Source organism: Microcaecilia unicolor, chromosome 5, assembly GCF_901765095.1.
Source record: "Microcaecilia unicolor chromosome 5, aMicUni1.1, whole genome shotgun sequence".
In the NCBI taxonomy this organism is placed as follows: Eukaryota; Metazoa; Chordata; class Amphibia; order Gymnophiona; family Siphonopidae; genus Microcaecilia; species Microcaecilia unicolor.
In genome coordinates, this window is record NC_044035.1 from 327,420,867 (window position 1) to 327,440,202 (window position 19,336).

At 45.2% G+C, this 19,336-nt stretch overlaps 1 protein-coding gene across 2 annotated transcripts in view; it reads right to left on the reverse strand.

The window, feature by feature from the left end:
* Window positions 1-3,739: 3,739 nt before the first annotated feature.
* Window positions 3,740-19,336, reverse strand: part of CDH5 (cadherin 5) — an 84,035-nt gene continuing 68,438 nt past the window's right edge. For both annotated transcript variants that reach the window (XM_030204491.1, XM_030204493.1), the window contains exons 10-12: window positions 17,861-17,969; window positions 9,205-9,450; window positions 3,740-4,395 (exon numbers count right to left, since the gene is read on the reverse strand). In XM_030204491.1, coding sequence (XP_030060351.1) covers window positions 3,902-4,395; window positions 9,205-9,450; window positions 17,861-17,969 — 849 coding nt within the window. In that variant the 3' untranslated portion in view covers window positions 3,740-3,901. The remainder of the gene's footprint in view (window positions 4,396-9,204; window positions 9,451-17,860; window positions 17,970-19,336) is intronic.

Here is a 19,336-nt window from a genome sequence, read left to right on the forward strand (position 1 = left end):
GGTATTGGAGAAGTCTCATTCAGTCGCCTAAGGTCTCTGGGTACATGCTGGTTACTCCCTTGACAAAGCTGCAAATGCGAAACAGGCACCTGTCGGGACTACAGCTATACCTGAGATCACACAAAGATAAGTGACTTTAACCTGTCTCCATGTCTCCAGTATGAAAATATGCGAAATTTAGTGCAATCATATTATCTAAATGTATGAGAGATATATAGACTTGCAAGTTGTTGCGGGGACCTTCAAATGCACTCAATCTGCAGCCCCCCCATTACCTCTCTACCCTCCTCTCCTCTTATGTTCCCACCCGTAACCTCCGCTCTCAGGACAAAGCACTCCTATTTGTACCCTTCTCCACCACCGCTAACTCCAGACTCCGCCCCTTCTGCCTCGCATCACCATATGCCTGGAACAGCCTTCCCGAGCCCATACGTCATGCGCCCTCCCTGCCCATCTTCAAGTCCTTACTCAAAGGCCATCTCTTCTCCCTTGCTTTTGGTGCATAACCACCTTCCCCACTCATGATACCTACACTGACTACATAGTTTGTAACCTTTAGATTGTAAGCTCTTTTGAGCAGGGACGGTCCTTCCCCATGTTAAACTTGTACAGCGCTGCGTAACCCTGGCAGCATTATAGAAATGCTAAGTAGTAGTAGTAGTAGGACCATAGTTGTATGACGTTGCCTCCGGCATTGGAAAGTATAAACAAAAGACAATATGAGTGCAGTCATGTGAAGACGTGCAGGATATACAGAAATTTCGAATATTAATAAAATACCAAAAAAATATTGTGAAAAAAAGATTAAAATAGCAAAGAAAGAAAACAAGACACAGTTGCACGTTTCACTTTATCACGGAAGTTTGGAGGTTGTCAATGATTATAAATTGTCACACTGTATAGGCTCACCAGACTGGTGGTAAAAACAGTAGCCTAAATGACTGAATGAGACTTCTCCAATACCACTTAATAATTATTGGCACTGTGAGTCTTATGCTCTACCATTTGATAGTTTTGTGAGTATTATCGTTCTATTGGTAGACTACAGCCACATCGACTTTTACAGTTATCCTAGAAATAAGCAGTGGATTTTCCCAAGCCCATCTTAATAATGGCTTATGGACTTTTAGGAAATTATCCAAACCTTTTTTAAACCCTGCTAATCTAACTGCTTTTCTGGCAACAAATTCCAGAGTTTAATCACATGTTGAGTGAAGAAATATTTTCTCCAGTTTGTTTTAAACTTACTACTTAGTAGCTTCATTGTGTGCCCCCTAGTCCTAGTGTTTTTGGAAAGAGTAAACAAACGACTTACCTCTACCCATTCCACTCAGTATTTTATAGACCTTAATTGGGACCTCTCTGAATATTGGCTGGGGCCCAGGTTGGTGGTCATGCCTGGATATTCATGCTGGGGGTCCATGGCTGGTTTCTAAGCTGGTCACTGCCACAGGCTGAATATTGACCTTCCGTGTACACTGATTTTGTAGCTGATTTTCCAAGGAAATGACTCATTTACTCAAAGCAGTAGAAACTCTGAGAGGTAATGTTGTCCTGGTAGACTGGATATGCCACACAATCTTTATGTGCCATCATTCACTGGGTTAGTGCATTTTACAATATTATTTGTTGCCACTTTTGATACCATTCTCACTTCAGAAGAACAAACAAGGTCACCCTTACCCGTGAGAGGACGCCAAGTTTCTTTCTTTTCAAAGTTATATTAAAGTGATCAGATTATAAATCTTTCTTTGCACCCTCTAAGCATGCCTCTCGTTATAGGTTACTGCAATGTGTGTAAATAAAATGTGAAAAAAATCAATACACTTTTAGATGGATTTTTTTTGTCATATATATAAAAAAGACAATACAAACTTTGTTATATATATAAAAAAGACAATACAAACATGACCTAGGATAGCTAAGAAAAACATTTACTGAAGTGGACTAGTACTGAACTAAGTATCATTGCTACCTGATGTATAATTAGAGCAGTTTATATGCTTCTGTACAAAACTTTCTAAACAGCTGAACAAAATGATCACAGGAAACATTAATGTTAAGGAAAGACATTTCTAGTTACTCTAAAAAGTCTGGCAGAAAAACTGTACTTTTACACATTATAGATGCAAATCAGACACATCTATGCAGAAAATGTCCTACAGTGGAAAGCAAAACAAACTAATAATGATTTGAGCTCTTACATTATTCGGGTATTCACAGTAAACTATCACTTTACATATCACCACCCCTAGAACGGTTCAAGCTTTGTCCGTAGAGGAACTTGTCTGAATATCTTTTGTTAGCGGAAAACTTCTCATAACCTACCAATTACACATTAAGCTGTTTCATACTATCTATATTACCTAATACAAAAGAGAGAAAATTGAAGGCACATTGGGTCTGATTTCCTGACCTTCAGTAGGTCAGGCCCTAAGTCTACTAAATAGGTTTAGGCAGCTTTTAGCTTTATCAACCCGGGACTGTGGCTGACTCTGTATATTCTGGGGTCTTGGTTTTTTGCTCCTTTCTTGCAATTCCAATAACTTAAAACATTTTCACCTTTGATTTCATCTTGAAATATCTTTTCAACCTTGAACTCAAGATACAAATTAGTGTTAACATACGTATTACTATACTACTACTATTATTATTAATCACTTATATATCATTACAGGGTGAACACAGAACTGTACAGACACAGATAAGAGAAAGTCCTTTCTCCATCAGGCTCACAATCCAGACTCACATTCAAGACAAATAAGAAGTATTAATAGCAGACCACTAGCAAAGTACAGCTACAAAAATCAGGCTGCCAACTCTAAAAAAGGATATAGAATTTAAAAAATGGTACCTGACCTATCAAGCTTTGCCCTAGATCTGGAAAGCATTCTAGATTGTGACTTTTTGAAGACAATTGTTCACCAGACAGGGCCATTCTTGGAGGGGGGGGGGGGGGGGTACAAATTGGGCCTCAGGCCCTGCACTGCCATAGTAGCATCAACCTTGACTTCCGATGTTACTTGGGAGTGCCGGCAGGCCAGGAATTGCAGCATCTCACTGATATAGGAAGTATAGTGTCCCTTCCTACTCTTCAAGATCTTGTGATGGAGGGGGGAAACCTGCTCTGGTTGAATCACCTAAAATTTGCCCTGTTATGAGTGGATATTTAACTTTTTGAAACAGTGGCAAAATGGTATCAGGGATGGGGTGAGAGGCTGCCAGTGCAGCTGCACCAGCTCCAAGTGTACGGCTTCATCAAGAATGGGAACTGCATGGGCTGAAATTGATTGACCTGCCAGGGGCGCCTCAGTTGCTGCAGTCACTCTGGCCCTTCCCCATGAGAGAGGGACTTCCTCTTTTCCCCCTGGGTTTGCACCAGGGCCCAAGTGATCATTGCACTACACTCATGGAAGCCATCTTTAGTATACTGCAATATCTTATCTGAACTCTATGAAAGAGTTTATAGGTTCAAATATTTCTAATAATATACTGGATTTCTTCATCTGACATGAACCGAAGCTTTTACAAATCCCTGACTTATTATCAGTTCTTTAAATTGACCATGTCATGTAACTTTTGATCCTGACATAAACTGATTACGTTATGTAACTCTCTATCCATTACTTTTGCATGACAAACGAATGCCTAAAGCCTCACTGTGATCCACTTTGGAGTGGCTGACTAGCCACAAAAGGCGGAAAAGACATTTCAGATTCAATTTTGGCAAAACTATAAACCTATAAAATACAATAACCATTGAGTAGGAGCAGGAAGGAAATACTTTTCCATTGCAAAGTAATTAATGGCTTCTGCATAAGCAGATGCTTGTGCGGTTACTCTTTCAGAGCGGATGTCTGGGGTTCTTTCTCCGCCTCTAGGGAATCACAGTTGATGCTATTTAAAATAGCAAATCTTCTGCATTCTGGTCCAGTCCATAAAGGTCAGCTAACATTTTAAATCGGGGCCCCCACTCGTTTAAAACATCATAGTCTATTTCTGAGTCTGAAGATCCGGATTCCAGAGAACTGAGGGATTCTACAATAGATTCTGATCCTTCATAGCCATAAATATGGAGGGTATCGTATGGTAATCCATCTCTGTCATTGTCCGCCTCGTCTTTTTTCACCTCAATCATGATTGCCATCTCCCCATTTCTAGAGGGCTTCTGGACCTGGGCATACAGGCACGGTTCAGGCCCCATATCTGGCCTTGACTTTGTTATATTTCTTTGAACGGAGTTGAGCACAGACACGTCGTAACTGTTGGTGTCCATTTCTCCTCCTCCTTCTTCATCATAGGCTACGAGTTGCTCATGAATTTCTGCCACGTTTTTTCCTAATATATTCACATCCTTCTTGTACCTTCTTCTTAGAACTATTAGCAGTGTAATTACTGAAAATAAATGATTAAATAGAATTATCATTATATGCAATTTGCTTCGAAAAACCCTAATACTAGAAATGATAAAGGCTCAGTGTCAATCACTCTATGCTACTATGTGGGGGGACTAGAAGTGTGATGCTTAAGAAAGGTTTCTGCTGTGTCGTTCCCCCCCCCCCCCCCCCCGTGTCTCACCAATCTGCCAGGGCAGGTGAAAGGGAGGGGGAAAGTCTCAGTCATTGGTAAACAGTAAGGGCCCGATATTCAAAGGATTTATGCTCCTAACTTGGAGAGTTCTGCTTATAAATTGGCCTCTTTGAAATTTCCTAGGGCTGAGCGCATAAATGTTTACTTAAAGGGGGTCAATATTCAAAGCATTTTAAGAAGCCAGAAATGGCTGCAGTTAAATTGTTTGTTTGGGGCTATCCGGTCATTTTCAGCAGCACTTAACTGGTTAGTGCTGCTGAAAATGTCCGGTGAGCGCCAAACTCATAACCGGCTATGTTGGGGGCAGTGGCGTAGCAAGGGCGGGGCGGTGGGGGTGGTCCGACCCGGGTGTCAACGGGTGGGGGGGTTCTCTGCTAGCGAATCCCTACCAGCTCCATCCACTCGGCAGCTGTGTGGTGCGGCGCCTCGCGTCTGCGCTGCTGTAAGAGAAGAAAATCGCCTCGTCAGCTCTTACCTCACTCTGTCCCGCCCTCGAGGAAATAGGATGTTACATCAGAGGGCGGGGACACAGTGAGGGAAGGGCCGACGAGGCAATTTTCTTCTTTTACAGCAGTGCAGAGTCACGCAAGGCGCTGGGTGGACGGACCTGGTAGACAGGTGGGGACTGGGTTGGGGGGGGTGCCTTGTTGCCCTGCAGCTGGGGGGGGGGTGCGCGCAGCACCGATCTGCCCCGGGTGGCAGTGAACTACAGAACGCCACTGGTTGGGGGTATTCTGGGGGCTGATATTCACCACTTAACTGGCCAAGGTCACTGTATAAATAGGACCACATAAAGGTCAGTCCTATCTCTGGGGCCCTTTTACTAAGTTGCGTAGGTGCCTACGCACATAGAACGCACGTTAAATTGGAACTACTGCCCGGCTTCCACGTGCCCCAGACAGTAATTCCATTTTTGACACGTGTCCAAAACACGTGGTAGAAATTTTCTACCGTGCGGTACTAACCTGGTAGTAATTGGCAGTGTACGCGCACTGATGATTACCTCCCGGTTAACATGTGAGACCATACCGCTAAGTCAATTGGTGGCGGTAAGGTAGGTCTCCTGCTGAAAATGGACGTGTGCTGGTTTTAATTTTGGCGCATATCCATTTTTCGGCCACCAAAAAAGGCCTTTTTTGCAGGCGTGCTGAAAAATGGACCTGCATGTGTCCAAAACACGTGCCTACACAAGCGCAAGCCATTTTTCAGCGTGCTTTCATAAAAGGGCCCCTTTATGCGGTGCCGATTAAGTGCCGAGTATAGCACTTGACTAGTTATGTTTTAGCTGCCTCTGCAATCTGGAAATTCAATGCCGAAGCCTGGACATGGCCCAGCTTTGAATTCTGGGCATAAGGCCGGCAGCGGTCATCAAAACTGATTGCTGCCTGCTATTGAATATCGATCCCAAAGTTTCACTAAACTTTTAAATTTGGGAGCCTAAAAAGTGGGAGTTAACAGGGGCGCATTTAGGGTGGGGAAAAGAAGCTAGGTGCTTAGCACAGATTTTTAGTACTAGGCTCATAAATCTAGGCAAACAAATGGTAGGCTAAAATTTAGGAGCATACCCCCCCCCCCCCCGATTCTGTATATGGTGCCTGAAAATCCACATGGAAACCGAAATGTATTGTATAACTTAATTAGTTAACTAGCTAATCAGCACTGTTAATTGGATTTTAACAAGCAATTATCAGCACTAATTGGCATTCAGATTTACGCACAGACCTTGCTAAGTGTATTCTATAAAGCGGTGCGCCTAAATTCTAAGTCAAAAAGTTGAAAAGGGGGCATGGCCATGGGCAGGGCATTTCTTAAATCTATGCGCATTACTACAGAATACACCCGATCTGTGCCTAATTTAGGTATCAAGATTTACACCAAGTAAAACGTGGCCTAAATGGACGTGGCCAAATTTAATCTCATGGCAAACTGTATATATCGTGTAGAAATTTAAGTCTGTTCTATAAAATTTAATTGTACTTTAGAGAATACACCTAGATGTAATTTTTTCCACGCGGATTTTTCAGGCTTCATATAGTGAATCTAGCCCATAACCTTTGAGCTCCAAAATTAAGATGAATTTTCAGCTGAAAAGTTATGCTCCTAAGTCTGTCTGAAGATAGGGCACAAATGTAGGAGGCTGATTTAGGGGCATGAATTTAGGATCTCAGCATTTTCTGAATATTGGGCCCTAATTTTATAACGGTACTAATGAGGAAACACCACTTACGAAATTCTCCCTTCTTAAAAGAATGTGGAATGACAAGACACATGCACTTGTTATGTGACTTGGGTATAGCATGTTTTGGGTTAGGTCTTCGGTGGAGTCCATGAGTTTTGCATACCCTGTATAAAATATATGCATTTACACATACATCCTTGGATTCTAAATATCGCGCCTTAATTTCCATGCAGAAATCGAAGCGTATTCTGCAACAATGCGCATAACTTAATTGGTTAACTAGCTAATTAGCGCTGTTAATTGGATGTTAACAAGCAATTATCAGCACTAATTGGCATTAATTGAGATTTATGCACATAACTGGCTGTGTATTCTGTAACAGTGCGCTTAAATTCTAAGTCACATAGTTGAAAAGGAGGTGTGGCTATAGATGGGGCACGGGCGTTTCTACAATCTATGCGCATTATTATAGAAGACACCCTCTTTGCACCTAATTTAGGCGTTGGGATTTATGCTAAGTAAAACGTGGCCTAAATGGATGTGAACAAATTTGGTTACATGGATAGGTGCTTAGCATATTCTGTATACTGCACGGAAATTTAAGCCTATTCTATAAAATTTAGGCGTACTTTAAAGAATATGCCTAGGTGTATTTTTTTCCACATGGATTTTTCAGGCACCATATATAGAATCTAGCCCATAGTACTTAAGGCATGAATATTTATACCTGCTCCTGAGCCGGTGTAAATGTTCGCAGCTTCATTTCAGTAGCAATTTCTGCAGTTTTTAATAAATACACTTGAGCACCAATGCATCCTTATAAAATAAGCCCAAATTAGTCACCCAGTTGACTTCCTAACCTAGGTAAATTGTTATTTATTTACCCTCCTAATATCCGGAGGTAGGGTCTATGTTAGGCAGATTCTGGATGGAGCAACAGAGACATTTTGAAATGTTTGCCTAGGTTCCATCTTGATGGTTATAGAACAGGATAGAAATAATAAACTGGGTTGAATTAGGAAGGACATATAATAAAAGACCGTTCCATTAATTGCCATAACTCAATAGAGAAGACAAGCAAACACAGTGAAGGTGATACCAAACAAATGGAGCTAGATGATGTGTGAATCAAGCAAAGATTTTATTCAAACATCCAATGGGCGACACGAATCGTAATGGCCTACCTCAGGAGTCTCTTCAATGTGGACGTGTGTGCAAACACTCTAACTTTCATATAACACCAGATTTCAATGCACCTTTAAACATGCAGTACCGCCGCTCAACATAAAACCATAGATTCACAAACATAACAGCAGCTACGACAGCTTGAGCGGCGGTACTGCATATTTAAAGGTGCATTGAAATCTGGTGTTCTATGAAAGCTAGAGTGCTTGCACACATCCACATTGAAGAGACTCCTGAGGCAGGCCGTTGTGGCCGAAACACGATTCGTATCGAGTCCATTGGATGTTTGAATACAGTTTTTGCATGATTTACACATCACCTAGCTCCATTTTTTTTGGTGTCACCTTCGCTGTGTTTGTTTGTCTTTTACTGTGCGAGGGACTTTGTTCTTCTGTTTTTGTCGATAACTCATTTGAGGTCAGTTTTGATTATCTGGAAGCCCAAAGGTCCAGGAGAAATAATCTTGGGCCAAACAAACAACAAACAAGAGAAAAAAAAATACTACTAATGTAGAACGGAACACGATGGCTGCAATTTAGTCACAGACTTTGCAGAAATTTACAATGAATATTTGCTTATTTTGAACTTAAATGTACATTTTAAGTTATCTAGGACCCCTTTTACTAAGCTATGGTAAAAGGGGGCCTGCGCCAGAAATGGTGCACACTGGGGGAAGGAACTACCGCCGGGCTGCTGTGGTAGTCCGTCGGTAGTTCCGGAATAGTGAGTGGTAAGCCCCCTTTGGGCTTACCGCCGCTCAGTAAAAGACCCCACTAATGAGCTCAAATGCTATGTGGCTTATAGATTTGATAATATTGCATTATTAATTAGTGCATTGGAGTGAAATAACAAAAGTGCTATAAATGTCTGTCATGGTACAATATTTTCAAAATGAAATTTTACAGCATTTTACAAGGAATTTTAACAGTTTTGGCTTAAGGACTCATTGTCAATATTTTCTGAATGTGTAGGTGTTAAAAACATAGGGCCCTGTTTACTAAGCTGCGTTAGTGTCTTTAACAAGCATTAACCATGTACACGCGTTAACCGTGTATGCACCTACAATATCCCTATAGATGCCTACATGGTTAGTGCGCGTGCTAATTGTAGGCATGTTAAAAACACTAATGTGCCTTAGTAAACATGGCCCTTAGCCTTTTTCTGTGATTCTATGATGGGAACAAAGCTAAAAATACATTTTTCAAAGTCTAAAGTACAGTATACGATAAGCAGAAATCTTGCAAACTTACTGAGTATGGTTAGAATACACACAAGAATAGCAACCAAGGCATGAATGCTAATTCCTGTTTGTTTGAAAGCCACTTCACAAAACGTGTGTTCTCCTTCTTCATTACAGGTGCAGATACCGATGGTGAGAGTGTTTGTACTGCTCAGTGGTGGAGAGCCGTTGTCGGAGATAACGATGGGTAAATAGTGGACTTTAGATACTTCCTGTTTAAAGCCTCCATACTTGACGATGACCTTGGCCGTGTTGTCTGCAGAAGATAACGATGAGTTAATTTAGAGACGATGACAGACATCCAAGCGTCTATCTTACGGGTCCTTTTACAAAGCTGCAGTAGAACGTGGCCTTATCGCGTGCTTACTTGAGTTTTTCCTGTGCACTAAATCCATTTGTACCACAGCTGGAAAGTGGCCGGTTTTCCATTTTCTGGATTAATGACTACGCACTAATGTTACTAATGTTGACATTACGGTGTGGCCATCACCAAACATTAGTGCATGAACCCTTATTGCCACCTATTTTGTAGGCAATAAGGGTTTATGCGCTAATCAGTTAGCGTGCAACAATGTGGATGTGCAAACTGATTAGCACAGAAACACCCACTCTCTGCCCCCCAGACATGCCCTCTCCCAGTAAAATAAAAAATTGTTTGAGCGCGTGGTTTGCGCATGCACATTAGGGCTTACCACGGGACATGTTAGTGCGTCCTATGGTGCACCCTTTGAAGTTGTGGGAGGCACGTGATTGTGCTTAATGCAGCTAAGTAAAAGGAACCCTTACTCAGAATTGCCTATTAAGGGCCCAATTCTACATATATAGCACCTAAAATTAATGCGCGTTAGGCAATTGCGCCTAAGCATTTTCTAAATTTATGTACGGTAGTCAAAATACGCTAAGACATAGTTCAAGTGACTAAATCTATGTGAGTCCTTTTACACCAGTGAAAAGCTGGTGTAAATCCCTGCGCGTAGATTTACGTGCACTGGCCTCAAGTTTTTTAACAACGCACGTAGGTTTTGGAATACTCATAAAATGCCCATTTCCACGCCCCTAAGCACACCCCTTTATGCCTGCGCATGTTAGAATTTAGGCGCAGTACACTACAGAAGACGCTTACCAATGTACACACATAAATTCTAATTTTTGCCAATTAGCGCTTGTTATTGCTTGTTAAGAGCTGTTAACAACGCTTAACAGCTTGTTAAAACAATTAATCTACGCTGGTATTTCTGTTGCAGGATCTCCTGTTCATTCTAAATTGTCTCTCAAACTCCTTGGTGTCATCTTCGATTCTAACTTTACCTATCATTCTTACATCACTAATATAGTACAGCGCAGCTACTACAAACTTAAAATGGTCTTCTCAGAATGTCAGCTGTTCATTAAATAAGTTCTACGGATCTTCATTCATTCATTCATTAGTAATTTCCAACCTAAACTACTGCTACTGTGGGTTGAAAGGTTTCTCTGGAGGAAGCAGATGGTGAGTGAGATACAGCTTGCTTCTTGGAGTTCAGACAATGCAAAGAAGTGCAAAAGCTTGACCTCTTGGTAGACCTGCAAGACTGTGAAACGGCAGACCTCTTGCCTAAGGATTTAATTTCATGCAACTTCAGGACAGAGAAAAAAAAATCTCAGAAACAATTTTCCATGCAACCTTTTCCTTTTCAGAAGTTAAAGGAAGCAATATCTGAAAAGGGAAACGGACTTGATATACCATGTTTTTGTGATTTTTGCAACTAGATTCAAAGTGCTTTACATAGTATATACAGGTACTTGTTTGTACCTGGGGCAATGGACGGTTAAGTAACCTGCCCAGAGTCACAAGGAGATGCAGTGGGAATTGAACGCATTTTCCCAAAGTCCGCTGTACTAACCACTAGGCTACTCCTCCACTCTGCTTGATAAGCAAACCAATTGACAGTCTCTTTAAAATATTTTCGCCTTATTTCTGCCCCAGATTTAAATCTGGCCCCATGTTTCTTGATTTTCTTATAGAGGGGTCCTTTTACTAAGCTACAGTAAGCACTACTGCGTGCTTACTGCAGGGTAAAACGCATTACCACAGGGCTCGCTGAGGCATCCTGTGGTAGTATTGGTCTCATGTGTGCTTCCAAAGCACTGGAGTGGAGGAGTGGCCTAGTGGTTAGGGTGGAGGCCTTTGGTTCTGGGGAACTGAGTTCAATTCCCACTTCAGGCACAGGCAGCTCCTTGTGACTCTGGGCAAGTCACTTAACCCTCCATTGCCGCATTGAGCCTGTCATGAGTGGGAAAGCACAGGGTACAAATGTAACAAAAATAGAATTATTTTTTAGCACTGGGGGTGTGTCTGTGGGGGGTAGAGAGTAGGTGTGTTCTGTGCTAATCAATTAGTGCAGCGACACTGCCGCACGCTAACCGATTAGCGCAGGATTAGAGCATGAACACTTACCACTTAGAAACAGGTGTTGGTAAGTGCTGACCTGCTAATGCCAATGGGGAAATAACACGTGGCCATTAGGAAAATGGGGCCATTTTACTGCCGCACTAAAAGTGGCCTCAGCACACAGGAAAGACCCGTGCTGGGGACAGCGCTGGCCACTTTTTAGCACAGCTTAGTAAAAGGGCCCCAGAGTTAGGGAGAAAGAAGAACTTTAGCTCATAGGATGTTTTCTGACCACCAGACAGAACAAGACGTATGCATATTCCCTTGGATTCTATAAATGGCGCCAAAAATATGCGTTGAAATCTGTTTGCGGATCGAAGATGTGCACACAAATTAATTAGCTAATGAGCCATTAACTTGCAATAGCGTGATGCTAACAATCGTTGCAGTTAATTGGCCGAAATTGGAATTTGTGCACGCATCTTCCTACACATTATCCTTTAACACCAGGCACTCAAATGCTCTAGAGTGTGACTCAAAAGGGAGCATGTCCAGGGGCAAGGCAGGGGCAGTCCAAAAAATTGCATGCATTTTTATAGAATAGCATCATTCCCGCACCCAAATGCCAGCTGGTCTAAATATCAATGCCCAATGTTCGGCACCAGAATCAGCTCTTAGCTTTATTCTATAAACTAGTATAAAAGGCCCATTTCGGTAGGCAATGAAATGGGCGCTAGCAAGGTAATCCCCCCCCGCAGCATCCTTCCTGTCTCCCCTGCCCCCCCTGCAGCCACCCGTCTGGTCTCAGGACCCCCAGCAACCCTCCTCTGCCCCTGCAGCCACGCATGTGCAGCGGCCCTCCTCTCTCCCCTGCAGCCACCCATGTCCAACGACTCTCCTCTCCCCCTGCCCCCCCTGCAGCCACCCATGTCCAACAACCCTCCTCTCCCCCTGCAGCTACCCATGTCCAGCGACCCTCCTCTCCCCTCCCCCCCCTGCAGCCACCCATGTCCAACGACCCTCCTCTCCCCCTGCCCCCCTGCAGCATCCCTTCTGTCTCCCCTGCCCTCCCATGCAGCCAACCATCTGGTCTCAGGACCCCCTCCCCACCTCCCTCTTCCCTGCCTGCCCCTGCAGCCATCCATATCCAGTGACCCTCCTCTCCCCCTGCAGCCACCCATGCCCAGCGACCCTCCCCTCCCCCTGCCCCCCTCCAGCCACCCATGTCCAGCGACCCTCCCCTCCCCCCTTGGCGCATCACCCAAGCCCCTACCCCCCCTCAGGCACATCAATCCCCTCGCCACCCGCAGCCGCCAATACTAATGCTGTCCGGCCGCTGCTGTGTCTCCTGTTGAGCAGCAGCGGCTGGTACAAAAAGAAAAAAGCCAAAAAAAGATTTTAAACCTGAAACACAGCTCCATAGACAGCCATCTGGCATTGGCTGTCATTTCTGCAGCCGCTGCTCCTCTCCCTTCTGACGTCGCTGCGCTCCTCTGGGGTCTTCCTGCAGGGGCAGTGACGTGGAGGGGAGAGGAGGAGTGGCTGCAGAGACGACAGCCAATGCCAGATGGCTGGCTACGGAGCCGTGTTTCAGGTTAAAAATCTTTTTTTGGCTTTTTTCTTTTTGTACCGGCCACTGCTGCTCCACAGGAGAAGCAGCAGCGGCCGGACAGCGTTAGTATTGGTGGCTGCGGGTGGTGAGGGAGTTGATGTGCCCGGGGGGGGGGGGGGGGTAGGGGCTTGGGTGATGCGCCGGGGGGAGGGTCTTGGGTGATGCGTCGAGGGGGGTAGGTGCTTGGGGGGGCACTGAGAGCTGATTGGTAGGCAGGGGGAGGAGTAGGGAAACACGCGGACTCCTCCCCCTGCCTGGCTCGCGGTTTTGCAGGGCAGGGGCTTGGGTGTTGCGCCGAGGGGGGGCAATGACAGCTGTTTCCCTACTCCTCCCCTTGCCTTGGAATCAGCTTTCAGAGACATCACTGACGTCAGTGCATTCTAAACTGCCTAGCAGACCACCTCCGAGGGAGCCACGGTCCCAGGCACATTAGAACGTTGGAGGTGAGATTTATTATATAGGATGGTGTTCAACTCAGAGCGCTGTTTATAGAATAGCGCTCCACACTGCTTTTTGCCGGTGCTGATTTTTCAGTACCGTTTATAGAATTTACCCCATTGTGGCTCCTAAGCTGTAACATTTAAGATTTGATTGAGTAATCGGTAAATTGTCGACGTAATAGTCAGGGCCGGTCTTAGGCAGAGGCGACCGAGGCGGCCGCATAGGGCCCCGCGCCTAAGGGGGCCCCGAGCGGCGCGCCTCAGCTCTGCCTCGCCGCCGGACTGCCGCTGCTCGCCTGCCCTCCACCCATGTCAAACGACGGGACTCTCCGCGTTCCCCTGCTTCCCCTCTCTCCAGGCACCTGAGCCCCCCTCCCGTCCGAGCCCCCCCTCCCCGACCCGCGAAACGACCCTCTTCTGTCACCCGACCCGGCCGGCACCTCACCTGACCCAACATTTCAAAAAAAATCTTCAAGCGGTGATGCCTGCGTCTGACTAGAAGAAGAAAAACCGCTTCGCGGTTCGTCCATTGGCCGGCCTTCCCTCATGTCCCGCCCTCTGATGTAACTTCCGCAAGGGTGGGACATGAGGGAAGGCCGGCCAATGGACGAACCGCGAAGCGGTTTTTCTTCTTCTAGTCAGACGCAGGCATCGCCGCTTGAAGATTTTTTTTGAAATGTTGGCTCAGGTGCCGGCCGGCCGGGTCGGGTGGTAGAGGAGGGTCGTTTGGTGGGGAGGGGGGGCTCGGACGGGAGGGGGGCTCAGGTGCCTAGAGGGGGAGCAGGGAAACGAGTCTCGTGCTGGACAAGGGTGGAGGGCATGGGGGACGGGGATGGGGGGGGGTGTTACTGGACATGGGTAGATGGCGGGGGGGGGTTGGACATAGGTGGATGGCAGTTGGCAGGGGGGACAGGAGGGTTGCTGGACATGGGTGGATGGCAGGGGAGGGGGGTTTCTGGACATGGGTGGATGGCAGGGGAGGGGGTTTGGACATAGGTGGATGGCAGTTGGCAGGGGAGGGCAGGAGGGTCGCTGGACATGGGTGGATGGCAGGGGAGGGGGGTTTCTGGACATATGTGGATGGCAGGGGGGACAGGAGGGTCGCTGGACATGGGTGCATGGATGGGAGGCGGTTTCTGGACATAGGTGGATGGCAGGGAGGACAGGAGGGTCACTGGACATGGGTGGATGGTAGGGGAGGGGGGTTTGGACATAGGTGGATGGCAGTTGGCAGGGGAGGGCAGGAGGGTCGCTGGACATGGGTGGATGGCAGGGGAGGGGGTTTCTGGACATATGTGGATGGCAGGGGGGACAGGAGGGTCGCTGGACACGGGTGCATGGAGGGGAGGGGGTTTCTGGACATAGGTGGATGGCAGGGGCGGGCAGGGAGGACAGGAGGGTCACTGGATATGGGTGGATGGCAGGGGAGGCGGGTTTGGACATAGGTGGATGGCAGTTGGCAGGGGAGGGCAGGGGGGACAGGAGGGTCGCTGGACATGGGTGGATGGCAGGGGAGGGGAGTTTCTGGACATAGGTGGATGGCAGAGGGGACGGGGGGTTGCTGGACATAGATGGATGGCAGGGGGGACAGCAGGGTCGCTGGACATGGGTGGATGGAGGGGAGGAGGGTTTCTGGACATGGGTGGATGGCAGGGGAGGACAGGGGGGTCACTGGACATGGGTGGAGGGCAGGGGAGGGGGATTTCTGGACATAGGTGGATGGCAGGGGCGGGCAGGGAGGACAGGAGGGTCGCTGGACATGGGTGGATGGCAGGGGAGGGGGGTTTCTGGACATAGGTGGATGGCAGAGGGGACAGGGGGGTTGCTGGACATAGATGGATGGCAGGGGGGATAGGAGGGTTGCTGGACATGGGTGCATGGAGGAGAGAGAAGAAATGCTGGACATGGATGGAGGCGAGGGATGAGTGAGGAAGGCGATGAGGTGAGGGAAAAGGAAGAGAGGAGAAAAAGTGCACATGGATATAGAAAATAGGCAGAAGCTGGATCCACTGGACAGTCAAGTCTGCAGAGGACCCAGCTTTTACTTACGGATGTAGGGCAAGAAATGAAGAAGAAAGGCGGAAAGTAAAGAAATAAATGTAAAGGAAGCCCTGGAAACGGAGTTAAGAGGACAGATAGCAGCACAATCGGATACTGAGCCAGCATGATCAGAAAAACGAAGTTACCAGACAACAAAGGTAGAAAAAAACTATTTTATTCAGGATTTATTAATTGGAATATGTCAGTTTTTGGAAATGGTGGGGGTTCCCTAGCGTTTACAAGCTGCCGTCATTTAAAGATAATTTTATGCACTGAGATATGTTGGGCATATTTTATTATTAAAAACAGTTTTGCTGGATTACATAAATTATACGACTTGGAAATTAAACTGTGTGATATGAATGATAAGAAGGGGATTCAATGAGGATTTGCACCACACCATTGCGCTTGTGACGCAAAGAACATAACTGTTCAGATGGATGTGAGAGGCAGTTAGATCTGATGAACCCCGAAAATAATTTGGAGTAAATCGTGGATGACTATAAAAATTTGTAAACCCTGCAGTGAATATATACGTTTGGGACGCTAATAGGATATTGGATGGAAGTTTAGTCCCCACATTTGTTCTATCTGGTGGGCTGTAATTTGAATAGTTTTTGGAAATGTGCATCTGTGATATTTTTCAAGTAAGTTTCAATTTTTGTAGTATTGCTGCATGCTGAGTCTGACTTCTTGAGGTAACTTTCCAGTTCAGTATTTTGCCTTCATGTGTTTTTCAGGTGTGATCAAGGAAGGTACAGTATTCTGCTAGCGTATAGTTTGCAGCCCTTTTTGTTTGTTTTTTTTTCACTAGGTTGTGCACTGGTGTTTTAGAGCCCGGTGTAATTACAGTTGCCTTTCCACGCCACGCATAAGGTTGTAGCTCATTCTGTCCTTGGAATTAGTGCTGTTTATGGTTTGTTAAGGTTATGAGTGTGTTTTTGCACAAGTTTGTGTATAGTGTTTTGCAGTGGAGAGATTGTGTGTTGGCCTTACTAAGGTGGCACCAAACATCAGAAAGGGTGTAGAGCCTAAATCATGACACACTACCTCTAAAAGGGTGTTTTGTGGCTCTACATGAGAATTGTGATATTATGATCCCTTGCTAGCTTCATATTGTTGACGGTCTGCATTTTCCGTATGGCTGGTATATTGGTGTATAAGGTATTAATTGTGTCTATTTTATTTTTACTTATTTTTTTTCTGTGTGTTGTCAGACAATTATGGATGACAGACAGAGTCGGAGTCTTCTTGAGTCAGAGAGTTGTGGTATATATTTTAAAACAATTTTAATACCTTGGTGGTCTATATGTTTTTATATTGTACATTATATTTTACACATCACTTAATTTTATTGTATATCTTTTCATTTCATTTTTCTTTTATTGCATATATGGGTTACAGAGTAATAGGGGAATTTGAAAGTACTGAATCTTTTCTTAATATTTTTCCTTTATTCTCCTTTGTTATGAGAATTGGAACTACTAATTGTAGTGGACTTGACCTGAATAATTTCTGGGGAGGGGAGGTTTCATGATAGCATTGTGCTTATTATTTCAATCATTTTTTTTGTACAAGTTTAGCTTCATTTGTCGTTATTTGAAATTTCATTATAAAATGTTCTAAAAATGGAATAATCGTATCAATGGGGCGGAGCTAGGGTGGGGCGGGGCTACAGTGGGCGCGGGGCTAGGATGGGGCCCCACCAAATTGGTCTGCATAGGGCCCCGCACTTGCTAAGACCGGCCCTGGTAATAGTTTTCCATGCTAGTGAAGCGTGAGGCCTCTTGTAATGTAAGACCCTAAGCTGTAGCTTGTCTAATTTATACGTAAATCTGGCCTTGTCACCAGATACCACCTACTTTCTCTCTATCTCACAAAATATTAAAAAAAAGCTCTTGTTTTTAGTTATTAAAAATGAACACAAGAGTTCTTTAACTTCTATTTAATGAATTACAGGTGTTCATTTTTCTCTCTCATGCCAGGAAGATGTTTTACAGAATGAGCTTCTTGAGACTGGAACAGGGAGTGGGAGAGAAGGGGCAGGCAGTTCCTCATGTTCTCAAGGTCACACTGAAAGTAGAGTCAGAAACGCTGATTAGATCTGAAAGGGAGTCTCCAGGTTTTACACCTCTGTTCTCTTAGCCTTTAATGCACTGCCAACCCCCTATCTGATATCCTTTGAAGGGAAGCAACATAATACCATGATTATCTTGCAACGTGAAATTGCTTCTTTCTGTATCCAAGTAATATGTGAATCTCGTTTCTGGTGTCATTTCATCCTTGTCAACAGCAGAAATTTGTGAAATCACCTGCAAGAAATTGAAGGGATTGCAGTTTGAGAGTCTGTTATCGGAGACTACCAGAACAGTAATTGTTACTGATGTTGAAATTATACCAGCCGATATACGGCTGGCAGCGGACAAAGATTTTTTTGTCTGCTGCCGGCGCTAAAACTGGAAATTCAATATTGGGCCCTGTTCGGGCTTTGTCATTGAATTTCCAGTTTTTTAAAAGTCGGCTAGAGCATGCCCAGTTAAGTCAATATTCAAACTTAACCAGCCAATGGCTAGCCCTTTTACAAAGCGACGGTAAGCCCAATGCATGATTACCTTGCGCCAATCTGGAGCTACCACCGGCCCAATGCGGGCGCCAGCAGTAGTTCCACCCCCAGCGTGCGGCATTTCCGGCACTAGCGGAAATATTCAAAAAAATATTTACACAGGTGCTAATCTGGTGGTAATTGGGCAGCGCTACGCGCTACCTGGCTACCACTGGGTTAGCGCGGCAGCCCTTACTGCCACTTCAGTGGGTGCTGGTAACTTTACCCCCCCCCACATGGCCATACAGTAAGTGAAATATTACCACGTGACCATTTCTTTTTTTGGCCTTTTAATCCGCTGTGGTAAAAAGGGCCTCAGCGAGTGGCAAAAACGAACCCCACTGCTAGCGCAGGGCCCTTTTTACCGCAGCTTGGTAAAAAGGACCCCAAAGATAGGACAGCTATTTATGCAGTCCTATGTATGTGCTAAACATGGCTGGTTAGCTCTGAATATTGGGAGCTAACTGGACTCCACCCCGGAACGTCCCCGATGTAGCCTGTTTCCAGATTGGCGCTAACCAGTCATTACGTGTCACTGAAAATGACTGGATAGCTGTACAGAAGTGAGTTAACCGGTCGGCGGCCGTCCCCAGCTGGTTAACTCACTTTGAATATATCAGCCGGATAGTTTATAGGCATACCAACCACCTATTATATGCTTTAGTCTAAGTAGGCAAATAGTAGGGGGGAAGGATGGCCTTTTGTAATTAAAAGGGTTATGGAAACTGGGGAAAGCCATTGAGGATATATGGGATGGATTTATTGGCACTGTTGTTTTGCCAGTTCTTGCCTCTCTGACCTCGTGTGCAACTTTCTTTAAATCAGTCACCTTACTTTCTGATTCTTCTTACTCTCTTACCTATGTATGGGGTCTTTTACTAAGGTGCACTGAAAAATGGCTTATGGTAGTGTAGGCACGGGTTTTGGGCACACACAGATCCATTAAAGCCTGTAAAAAAGGTCTTTTTAAAATTTTTGCTGAAAATGGTCATGCAACAAAATCAAAATTGTCACACATCCATTTTGGGTCTGTGACCATACTGCCAGCCATTGACCTAGCGGTAAACACTCACACAG